Source organism: Mauremys mutica, chromosome 1, assembly GCF_020497125.1.
Source record: "Mauremys mutica isolate MM-2020 ecotype Southern chromosome 1, ASM2049712v1, whole genome shotgun sequence".
Lineage (NCBI taxonomy): Eukaryota > Metazoa > Chordata > Testudines > Geoemydidae > Mauremys > Mauremys mutica.
In genome coordinates, this window is record NC_059072.1 from 248,005,195 (window position 1) to 248,017,886 (window position 12,692).

The window sequence follows — 12,692 nt, forward strand, 5'->3', positions numbered from 1 at the left end:
TAAGAAAGTATGTAGTACTGAGGGATCTCCAGACTCTTGGAGGAATCAGAATCTCCTCTGCTCTCCACTGGTCTCTACTGATGCTCCAAGCCTCGTTGGCCCAGATTATCTCCCCAGTGCTGATGGCCTCTAGAATTACTGTGCAAATTTGGCATTCTGACTCCAGGAATGTTCCCCTCCATCTCCCCCTGCTATATGCCCCTCCACCCCCCGCAACCAAAAAAATAATCTGGAGTGCTTGTTTTCATCTTCTGACTCACTACACGTTGGGGTGGGGGGGGGTCCCATACTTGTTCTCCAAGGATCCCTTCTTATGGTATTGTGATTCTGAGAAGGAATCAAGGGGGTTTTAGTTATGTGAAGGTCTCAGATGGGATGTAGGAGTGGGCATATGTCTGGTACCCTTCCTTGTGCCCCCCACCTCATTTCCATACAGTGTTCCAACATGGTTCTATTGGAACCTCTGGGGTATTCACCTCCCAAGACATCACACCTCTGCGCCACCTTCTAGAATGAGAACCTCCTCCCCTATATGTTCTCAGGAACCTAGGCTTGCAACCTATGAATTAGAGCCCCTTGAGGAGTTTTCTGAGGAGGAGCCACTCTCAAGCTGAGGATCAGGCAATTTCTGAGGCTATACTCTCTTGACCTTAAATGAGGTGGTAGTACCCTCTAGACCAGGGGTGGGCAAACTTTTTGACCTGAGGGCCACATTGGGGTTGCAAAACTGTATGGAGGGCCGGGTAGCAAAGGCTGTGCCTCCCCAAACAGCTTGACCCCTGCCCCCATCCACCCCCTCTCACTTCCCGCCTCCTGACTGCCCCCTCAGGACCCCTGACCCATCCAACCCCCGCTGCTCCTTGTCCCCTAACCGCTCCCTCCCAGGACCCCCACCCCTAACTGCCCCCCAAAACCCCACCCCCTATTCAACCCCCCTTCTCCTAGTCCCCTGACTACCCCCCAACCCTTATCCACATCCCCGCCCCCTGACAGGCCACCTGGGACTCCCATGCTTATCCAACCCCCCCCCCAGTTCCCCATCCCCTGACAGCCCCACCGAACCTCTGCCCCTTATCCAACCCCACGGCCCTGGCCCCCTTACCATGCCGCTCAGAGCAGCATGTCTGGCAGCCACATCACCCAGCCAGAGCCAGACACGCTGCCATACTGCTCTGCAGGAGCGTGCAACCCTGCCATCCAGAGCGCTGCCCATGCGGGAGCGTGGCTGCAGGGGAGGGGGATAGCGGAGGAGGGGCCGGAGGCTAGCCTCCCCAGCTGGGAGCTCAGGGGCCGGGCAGGACGGTCCTGCGGGCCGCCGTAGTTTGCCTACCTCTGCTGCAAGAGCAGCCTGCGGGGTTGCTGTAATTCAGTAGTTCTCAAACTTTTTGTACTGGCAATCTCTTTCATACAGCATGACTCCTTTGTGCTCATATAGATACCCCCTCCCCCCACACACACTTAAAGTTACATATACCAATGTCTACAGGAGTCTAAATTGGGGTACTGGAATCTAAGTTACATATCATCTCTGAATTTGGACCTGTGAGTATGAAGCGGGGCAGGGAGAAAAGAATCGCAGAGAAGGTGAGAGGGTAGACAGAGGGTCAAAGGAATAGGAGGAAAGGGGTTGTGGCAGATGGGGAGGTGGAAAGAAAAGATACCTGTCAGGAAAGAAAGTGAAAAGGGGGATGGCTGATTGGAGAAACATGGGAAGAGAATTGGAAACTGATAGAGGAGAGAAGGGAAGGTGGGAAAGAGAAGGGAGGGAAGCAAAAGGAATGAAGGAAGGAGGGTGTGGAAAACAGGTTGTTGAGGAGAAGATCTGGGAAGGGGGATAGAAGAGGAAGGGGATGGAAAGAGATGGATAGAGGTGGTGGAAAAAGTAGGATGTGAAAAGGAGGCTGGATGGAAAAAATGTGAAAGGGAAATGGATGGTGGAGATTAGGAGGAGATATGGAAAGGGGGCTAGAAGGAGAAGGTTAGGAGGAGGGATGGAGGGAGGAGGGTGGGGCAGTTGCTCCGGGCCTCTCGCTTGGCGGCAGCTGTGGTGGGTCCGGGGCGCTGTAACCCGAAACCTCCCGCCCCTGAGTGCAGCGGAGGAAGGAGGAAGCGGCTCGGGCCGGCAGTGAGTGTGTCCCACACCAAGGGGGGAGTGCTCCGGTTTGTTCACTGGCGCTTATGGCAGCTGCAGGGGGGGGCGTGTCTGTGCCTCCTTTGCGGGGCTCTCCCGGCCCCGGGTGGGAGCTCGCTGCCCCCTGCTCCTGCGGCCTCCCCGGCCCCACCCTTTCCCGAGACTTTGCCTCCCGCACCAGCCTTTGTGTGCGGAGGAGGGACAAGCCCGTGCCGGGAGGGAAGCTGGATTTTAGGGCAGAGGAGCAGCCGAGCGCTGCATCTCTGATTGCAGAGCCGGGGGGCCCAGCCAGCGGCGGCGGAGGGGTGTCCTGCTTCTCGCGAGCCCTGCGAGCTGCCCAGGTCCCGATCGGGGCCGCTGCGCCCGGGACAGGCGCTGCGATTTCCCGTGTCTCCGTGCAGCGCGGGCGGGCTGGGTCAGGAGCTCGGGGGCCGGGCAGGACAGTCCCGCGGGCCGGATGTGGCCCGCGGGCCGTAGTTTGCCCACCCCTGCTCTAGACCATCTCACCTGTATGATAACAAGAGCTTTCAAGATCTGTCCACACATATAACTGAGTCTCTCAAGAAACTTGTGAAAGAGGTACAAAATCCTCCCAAATGTTTGGCGATTCTCTATGCCTGGTCACTTGGCACTTCCCATTAATGACCCTCTCCTGGAATCTGGTAAATATATATGACATATACCATAGGGATAAATTTTCACTTAAACCTCATCCCAAGTTCTTACTGAAAGGATTTATGGACTTTCCTTTAAACCAACTGATTAATATGACAATGTCCATTTAGAAATGACATACTAATCCGGGGAAGGCTAGGCTGCACACCTTAGAGGTTTGCAGGGCCCTTTTACTTACAAAAAACCAAATCCTTCGGGATTTCCCCATGACTATTTATTTTTTACATTTCTATATTTTCTGAGAGAAGTTCTATCAGCCCAGAGGCTTTCCAAGTGGGTTTCGTGATGTGGTAAGAGCTGTTATGAATCAGCTAGTTTAGATCCTCAACTCAGATTAGACCTTGCTCCACTGCACTTGGACAGCTTCTGCGGCTTCTGTGCTAAGCATATCCATTTCAGCTACTTGGAGTTCAAGCCATACTTTTACCAAACAATATTTCTTGGTAGAAGCATTGAGGTCTGATGCTGCTTTTGTCAGAGCTGTACTGCAATCTTTGTTTAAGCAGACTCTGAGCACCTACCTGGTTCCATCAGGTTACTGCTTGTGAGTCACCAAGAGTGGAATACATACGGACAAGCACTCAAAAAAGAATTACTTACCTTATAATAACTGGAGTTCTTTGAGATGCAGTGTCCACATGTATTCCATGACCTGCCCTCTTTCCTGCTCCTGTGAAGTTCTGTAACATCTGGATTCTGCAGTGGCAAAGGAATTGAGTGGCAGTTGGACCCACACCCCCCTTTATGTCCTCAGTAGAGGAGCACTAGGCCACTCAGAATGCATGCACAGCCCCAATGGACATTGCTGGCCAAAAGACTCTGGTCTCAAGCACGTGGGAGTGTGCACACCAAAAGTGCAACACATAAGGACAACACATCTCTGAGAACCACAGTTGCTGTAATCTAAGTAACGGTCCTTTCCCAAACTATTTACATCATCATATGAGCCTGCCTGCTTATGGTACACAATTTTTAATTGTCACATTCAAATGTTTTGTAGGATCTCATGTCATCATGGACTGTAATATATCCAGTAGCATAAGTGCTTTGAATCCGTACTGGCAAGTCAACGGTGAGGATGTTAATGTCTTTGATAATACCTACGAAGAACAAATCTATGAGTAAGTATTCTTACAGATCAAATTGCATGTGTATTGAATGCTAAAATATTTTAAAATTATTTGGTGTGAATCATCCATAAAAGTAACTATTGGACAAAATAGTGTCTAATCATAGAATTGTAGAACTGAAAGGGACTTCAAGCGGTCATCTAGTCCAGTCCCCTGGCAGGACTAAGTATTATCTAGACCATCCCTGACAGGTGTTTGTCTAACCTGCTCTTAAAAATCTCCAATGATGTAGATTCCACAACCTCCATCGGCAACTTTCTCCAGTGCTTAACCACCCTGACAGTTCGGAAGTTTTTCCTTATGTCCAACCTAAACCTCCCTTGCTGCAATTTAAGCCCATTGCTTCTTGTCCTGTCCTCAGAGGTTAATGAGAACAATTTTTCTCCTTCCTCCTTGTAACAACTTTTTATGTATTTGAAAACTGTTATTGTGTCCCCTTTCAGTCTTCTCTTCTCCAGACTAAACAAACCCACTTTTTTCAATCTTCCCTAATGAATGCCAATAGACTACTGAAAGTACTTCATGTTCAACAAATTTGCCGTGCATTTAATAATTATCTATTTTTTCTGTAAGTAATTTATTGAGGCCATCTTATCTAGATTTTGGAAATTCATAATAGCATGATAATACTTAGTACTCTTCATCCATAGATTAAGGGCTGCTCTCAACCAGCCCCGTTGAAAAAGAGTTTGCCAGTATGGGAGCAATTCATTATATATACAATAGGTGTTTCCTTGAGTTCTTTTAAGATCAGCTGCTCTGCCTGCATGTGTGTGGTGGCCAGGTTCACGAATTACATAACATCTGCCACTGAATCAAGTTGGAAACGTCATAAAACATTTTCTTGTTTAGAGAAGATTGGCACATTCACTTATTTATTTATTTAACTATATTTTTTATGTCAACCTGCTCCTCGGGAAAATTGTCTTGAATTTTAGTTTTACTTTATCCCCAAACTCCTGTAAATTTATAGGGTGAGAGATTTTTGTTGTATTATAGTCTCATGGGCTAAAAAAATAATGAACAGTCCCTGCTTACCTCTAAACATTAGTGTCCCACATAACTGATAATTGAGGCACCAGGAGTAAATTAATTATTGTTACTTTTGCCCTAAGCAAAAACTTTCAACTTGAGTGCCTAAGAAATATAGATTCTAGGTGACCTAATTTTCAGAGGTGTTGAATACCTGCAGCTTCCCTTGAAGTCAGCTGGAGCTGTTGGATACCTGGGAATCTCCAAAAAACATTTTAGGTGTCTAATTTCAGGCACTACGGTATGAAAATTTTGGCCTGATTGTTGCTCTGCTATTTCTTGTCCTAATCCTGTCTTACCGTTTCTCTTTATTGCTTCCTCCTTGCACTCTTTTGAAGGATGAGCTCCTGATAGGCACTTGGGGCTGAGCTCAAGTACAGATGTACTTTGCTGCTGCACATATAACACTGTGTCTCTGGAGGAGGTGATAGCTGGGATTGAATCAGAGACCTATGTGATCTAAAAGTATTAGCTTTACTCCTTGAACTGATGAACTGGTTTCCATAGTTCAATAGCAGCAGCAAATTCAGAAACCTCTGTACATGGGCTAACCACTAGAGGACAGAGCCACACTGTTAGCATGGGCTATATTAGCTGACTTTTTTTTTTTCTTTCTATAAACGGACTCTGTAGTCAGCTTCGTGTAAGCTTGAATGATTTGCCAACTGTTGCTGATCGTGTTAACTCGCAGGAGTCTTCCCAACATGTCTCCCAGCTACCCATCAGGAGCATGACAGAATGCCTATCCGCTGAGAAGCCAAAAATGCTGGATGCATGAACCACCTAGAATGATTTTGGGGGAGTGTAGAGGGGGAGGGTAGAAGCTGGTATTCTTTTTCAAATGATTGTTCACATGGATCCTACTCTTGGTGCACAGGCACACAAAATTGGATTCATTTGACCAAATCAAATTCAGTTGGGACTATGCCTGTTCCCTAGGTATCCTCATGCTCCGTTACCCCACCCGTGGGAGGGGGCCAACTATCCCTCAATTCCTTTTTGCCATCGATGGCAGCAAGATGGAATACATGCTGCTTCTCTGCAACTCTGTTGTAGTTAGTGTTAGTGATTAGTTAATATAGTTGTTAAGCTAGTCCTTTTAATGTCCCTGTTGGCTTAATAAATTCCTTTTCAGTAGATAGGTGGTTAGGTGCAGAACCCCCTCTCTCCCTTTGATACCAGGACTCGAACCACTATGGCAGAAGCTAAATCTTCAGGGTTTGACATACTTCTCCTGTGATGCTTCTATGCCATTCAATGATGGGCCCCCTTAGATGCCTTTTTGATTTAGGTGAAGGTCATGTACCTTATTGGTACTCCATCTGCTGCTCTATTTCCAAACAGACTCCGAAGGCTAGGTCTGACAGGATCCCCGGGGTTCAGTCTGGGACTGTAGGATAACTTTGCCCACTTAACTCTCCAGCCTGGGCTCTCTCTCACAGTTCTTTGCTAGTGACAAGCAGCAAGCCCCTCCACAGGTGCTGTTATCACTCAGCACAACTGCATGTGGAGCCACGTACCCAGCTAGATTGCATGAATGCTCCCAGAGCTACTCATAAATCACACAGAGAAAGGCACCAGCCAAATCGCACCCCCCCCATCTCCCAGCCGTGTACCTCAGGAATATACTGTCTTTCACCGCTCAAGATCCTTTCTTGAGAAATGCAAGTTTATTAATTGGTTCACCATTCCATCAATGGAAAGTGGATATACATACACCAGCTTTTGTAAATCTGATTAGATTTACGAAGCACTTCAGGCAAACACTGATAAAGATAAACAGTAAAACAAGTTTATTGATTACCAAAGAGATTTTAAGTGATTAGGCAAAAAGACAGAGTGGTTACTAAAATAAAATAAAATATATAAGCATGCAGCCTACACTCTCAACCCTATTAGACTGGGCAATATCTAGATTAAGCAGTTTTTTCTCATGCCACTGGATATTGCAGTTCAGAGTACACAGGTGTCAGAGGTTTGTTCCCCACTTTGAACTTTAGCGTCCAAAAGTGGGGACCTGCATGTACCCTTCTAAGCTTTAAATCCTAGCTTAGATCTGATAGCGCTGCCACCAGCCAGAAATTCCAGTGTCTGGCACACTCCCTGTTCCCCCAAAACTTTCCCTGGGGAACACAGATCCAAACTCCTTGGATCTTAACACAAGGAGAAATTAACCATTCTCCTCCTCCTTTTCCCCCCCCAGACTTCCCTCTCCCTGGGTTGCCTTGAGAGGCTTCACACAGATCCAAACTCCTTGGATCTTAAAAAAAGAGGAATTAACCATCCCCCCTCCTTTTTTTTCCCCCCACCAACTCCTGGTGAGTCCAGACCCAATTTCCTGGATCTTAAAACAAAGAAAAATCAATCAGGTTCTTAAAAAGAAAGCTTTTAATTAAAGAAAAAGAAAAAAGTAAAATTTATCTCTGTAAAATCAGGATGGAAATGCTTACAGGGTATTCAGCTTATATAGAAACTAGAGGGACTCCCTTCCCCCTGGCCAAAATATAAGTTACAGCAAACAGGTAAAATATCCTTCCAGCAAAATACACATTTGCAAATAAAGAAAACAAACAAAAGACTAATCCGCCTTTTTAACTAATACTCACTATATTGAACAGAAGAGACTGTTTCAGGAAGATTGGAGAGCCTGTATGTACGTCTGGCTTCTCTTAATCCCAAGAGAGAACACACAACAACACAAACACCCACAAAGACTTCCCTCCACCGAGATTTGAAAGTATCTTGTCCCCTGATTGGTCCTTTGGTCAGGTGTTAGCCAGGTTCACTGAGCTTGTTAACCCTTTACAGGTAAAAGAGACATTAACCCTTAACTATCTGTTTATGACAACAGGTTTCACCCTTGAAACCTGGGCCAGTCTCCTCTGTTGGAGTCTTCATTCTTCTGAGTGTCCTTGTTGCTTGCAGCGTAGGTGGCGGGAGGAGAAAAGGCCAAGCATGGGGCCACTGTATTCTGTTTTATACCCTTAGTCCCATGTGCTTGGAGAACACAAGTCCAGGCATGTCTGGTGGGCATTGCTGAATCCCCAGGCAAGATTGAGCAATTCCCCTGGTGTGGCCTTGTGCAAGTTAGTCATTGAATTGTAACTCTCTGTGAGGACAATGGTTGTTGACACACACACACACACACACACACACACACACACACACACACACACACACGTTCACACACACACACACACACACCCCTACACCTCCCGGCAATTCGGAAACTGGAGGGAGTGGTGCGCTCCATTGGGATAGGGTGGATTCATCACCCCTTTCAGTTTCCAATGTTTGCAGCCACTGCCATGCTGTGTCTCCTTCCTCCATTTGTGCTTCCTTCTAGAGTGTAAGGCTACATTAACAGCAACGTGTTAACCCTTGAGGGCTCAGCCGAGTGCTAGTTCATCATTTAGCAGTAAGGCACTCCCTGGGAAATCTCCCACCCTCTGACTCCACCACCTCAACCAAGCTTCACAATCATCATTTCTGTGTGCAGGATTAAGTTGTTTAAAACTTATTGTGTGTGTGTGTATATATATATTTCCCTGGAACCTAACTCCCCGCCCCCCCCCATTTACATTAATTCTTATGGGGAAATTGGATTCACTTAACATCGTTTTGCTTAAAGTAGCATTTTTCAGGAACATAACTACATTAAGTGAGGAGTTATTGTACATATTTAGATGGAACAGTGTGTTTCAGCAGATCATAATCTTTGCCACGATACCTCACATGGCATGCTTTATATGAAATAGCACAATTATATACAAACAATGAATATGGGGCTTCAAGGATGCTCCTCTGAGGTAGTGTGTCACACTAGGGTTGGGCACCTAAAGTTTTTTCTTCTAGAGTAACACAACACCACAACAGCCATCTCCGATATGGAGAAGAAGGAAGTAGTTAAGTCTCAGTCCTCCCTCTAGTCCTCCTTAGCTAGTTCACCCCATGAGCCATGATTCGAACGCCAAGCTGCAATGCTGAGATGTCCCAGTTGTCTACTTAGATCAGGGGTAGGCAACCTGTGGCACCCATGCTGCCCGGGTCCTGGCCACCGGTCCGGGGGGCTCTGCCTTTTAATTTAATTTTAAATGAAGCTTCTTAAACATTTAAAAAACTTATTTTCTTTACATACAACAATAGTTTAGTTATGTATTATAGACTTCTAGAAAGAGACCTTCTTAAAATGTATTACTGGCACACACAACCTTAAATTAGAGTGAATAAATGAAGACTCAGCACACCACTTCTGAAAGATTGCCGACCCCTGACTTAGATCCACATGTTGATTTCCTTGAGAAAGGAACATCACTCCAGAAATGAGACATTAAGTTTCCCTCTCAAGACTCTTGGAACTGAGACAAAAGAGTGAACATTAGATTTGTCACAAGCTTGGCAGCCAGTAGCCCAACTGTCTACATGTCAAATTACTGTGTCACAAGCCAAGGTGTGAACCATCAGCGCACCAGCTTACAGCACAGTAACATCCTGTGTGGACACTGCTGCAGTGCAGTGAAAGTCTTGGAGTGTGGTTTGGCATTACTAGTAAACTTCACACACTTTATGCAGTAAGAGCTTTATATTCTCTGAACAGGACAAAACCATTCAGGAACACCCAGACTGTTCATGGCCTTCGTGGATATGTTTAGGGATCAGGCAGTAACCTCACAGAAGTTATCAAAATGGACTTATGAGTTAGCCCAGTCAGCTTAGAGCCACCTAGGCACAGCTGAGCACTAGAGCTCAGGTGGTCTATTTCTGAAATTTATAGGGCAGCTATGAACAGTTTGGTACACACTTTACTAAAGCTGTGTCTTGTAAGAAGCTTCATTTTGGTAAGGCTGTCCTACAATCTTTTAACTAGGGCTCCTAGCACCTACCATGTAGACCCAAATTGGTTATTTTCTTACAGTTCTGTGGTTCGAGATGTTTTATCCACAAGGATCCCATGACCTGCCTTCCTTCCCTAATATGGAATCCTACTTCTCTGGGATTCTGTATTGGTGAAGGCACTGAGGGCCTGCGCCGCACTTTATGGTCTCGGATGAGGGAGCTGAGAGGATGCTTAGGGGACAGGCCTGGCCCCAGTGGACACTGCTGGTCAAAAGAATCTGATCTTACACATATGGTGTGCATGAACACCAAGTGTGGAATCCATATGGACAGAACATCTCGAAGACCCATGGCTACTATAAGGGATGTAACTGTTCTTATGGGATGCCAATACAACTAAATCAGTTTGCAACCTGTCCTCATCTATCTTTTAAATTATAAAGCCATAATAGTTTTCAGCTAAATCAGTTTTAACCAAAGCTCAGTTGGTATGGAAAGTAGCTATTTTTTAAAGTGGTCAGCAACAGTATCAGAACTGAAAATATGTAGGCACAGTACCTGACAGCAATTCCTACAGAAGTTTAAATGTTCTAATGTGGGCAGTAATTCAACCTGTGTAATGTCATTGTTCCATCTGTGTAGTTTCAAACCCTTGGCTCTGGTACTTCATTTTGCTTACACTAAGCTTTGTACTATAAAGTCCTGACTCCCAATATCAATGTTTGCTCACAAGTGATCTGAACTCTACTTGCTTAATACATTTTTTAGGGTAAAAGTTAACTTTCTTGTATTTGCAGTTAAGTCTACCTAGTCCATATTGAAATTCTAATATATAATAATTTCTCTATCTGCTGATGTGTTGTGGCTTTTTTTTTTTTTTTTTTTGTGGTGATAGAAAACCTTCCCAGGGAGGTGGTTTTATAATTGGAACAAGATTCAACATTTCAAAAGTGAAAAGTAAGGATTATTCTCACAAGTTTTTCTGTCGTGTTTTCCATCCCTATGGCGAAGCTGTAGCATACATTTTACTAAAACGCCCAGGTAAGAGATTTAAATAAGTTTATAACTACAATTCTAACCTGATCATGTAATGAGAAATTAAGGAAAAGGAAACAGTTTAATAAAGATTCAGCTAGTATCAACCATAATTGGCTATAACTGTGTAAAACAGCTCTGTGTTAAACAGAACATGACTGGGATGTTACAATTGTATACGTATGTTAACTAAAGTACTCTACATTCGTTCTATTACCAAATTTAAATAAACTATCCGTTTTAATGAACTTTGGACTCTATATTTCAATTCAACAGCCTTTCAGAAAATACCAATGAAATACTTTTCAGTAAAAAAATAAATTAAAACAAACTTATCATTAGCTTATGCCACACATGGTAGATAACTACTACATGTTAGCACTCTTGCTGTCTTCCTTCCTCTTAAGTTGTAGCTGCCCTTGTTGAATTTAATCCTAAATTCTTACGTTTGTTAAAACATATTCCCCCTCTTCCTCCTGAATAGCTTCATTCAAATTCACCTTTTTTCCCCTTTAAAACAGTATTTTCTCAGTTAATTATTCTCTTTTATACACCATATTGCCTTATTGCAATAATGCTTCTGTTCACCTTGTTGTTAACTGAAAGCTGAAGAACCAGAAAGGAGCATTTGGGCACAAATTTTGTGGCTACTGCTTCACTTTCGAAGTAACTCCATGACCCCAGCATCTCTGCTTTTTTTTGTTGAGGTGTGGAGGAGGAGGAGAGGGTATATGTAGCAGTGGCTGCTGCTGCTCCTTTGATTCCCTCTATCCTCATCACTCCATAACAGATGGGCAGGAATTCATGCACACACCACTCCCATATTGTATGCTCTGTTTTTTTGCCCCAGAGTGTAGATTTTGCTTTGTTTAATGTGGAATGTGTGAAACATGAAAAAGTCCCTGTTGCCAAAGTCATTGTGACTCAGCACATAATAAGCAGTTTGTGCTGACACATTTAACATTTGGTTCTGGTTTTCAAAGCTGAAAAGCTGAAATGAGTACAAATGTGCATATATGGGAGTTCAGGTAACTTTAATATAAGACACCAAAGTTCAAATTAAGTCTCTCTCAAGTTTGTTTAAGCAGAATTTGAGGCCAGTCTGCTTTAAAATAGAATTAATTCTCAAACCTCACTTGAAAAGTAATAAGATATTGAAATCAAAACTACTGCCTATTGCAAGATGTACCTTGATAATTCAGCCAACGTCTACTACAGATTTAATAAACAATGGCTTACATTTAAGCCTATTTAACCCAGAGAAACCTGTTTTGGAGGTTGTTTTTATCTTAAGATCTTGTTTACCACACAGAGAAGTTGTGAGGATGAATTGGTTAATGTTTGGAAGACAGGTGCTATGTAATCGTTCAAAAGGAGAGGCATAAAGAACCAAAGTGCTCTGTCTCTTGCTAGTACACTTCTCATAAACTCTTTTTGTCGAGGTGACTGTAATGACAACCAGTAGCTTAGTCTAGTGGTTCTCAACCTTTCCAGACTACTGTACCCCTTTCAGAAGTCTGATTTGTCTTGTGTACCCAAGTCTCTTAAAAACTACTTGCTTACAAAATCAGACATAAAAATACACAGGTGTCATAGCACCTGAAAAATTGCTTATACTTTCTCATTTTTACCATATAATAATAAAATAAATCATAATTACCAGGTTGAGGCACACTGATGTAGTATATAGAGCAGTATAAACAAGTCATTGTATAAAATTTTAGTTTGTATTGACTTCACTGGTGTGTTTCATGTAGCCTGTTGTAAAAGTAGACCATATCTAGATGAGCTGATGTACCCCCTGGAAGATCTCTGTCTACCCTTGGTTGAGAACCACTGGCTAAGTGTGCCAT

At 44.2% G+C, this 12,692-nt stretch overlaps 1 protein-coding gene across 7 annotated transcripts in view; it reads left to right on the forward strand.

Annotated features, from left to right (window-relative positions):
* Window positions 1-12,692, forward strand: part of LOC123364283 (interleukin-1 receptor type 1-like) — a 57,663-nt gene that overhangs the window by 36,186 nt on the left and 8,785 nt on the right. For all 7 annotated transcript variants that reach the window (XM_045006299.1, XM_045006261.1, XM_045006313.1 and 4 more), the window contains 2 exons: window positions 3,807-3,927; window positions 10,700-10,845. In XM_045006299.1, coding sequence (XP_044862234.1) covers window positions 3,807-3,927; window positions 10,700-10,845 — 267 coding nt within the window. The remainder of the gene's footprint in view (window positions 1-3,806; window positions 3,928-10,699; window positions 10,846-12,692) is intronic.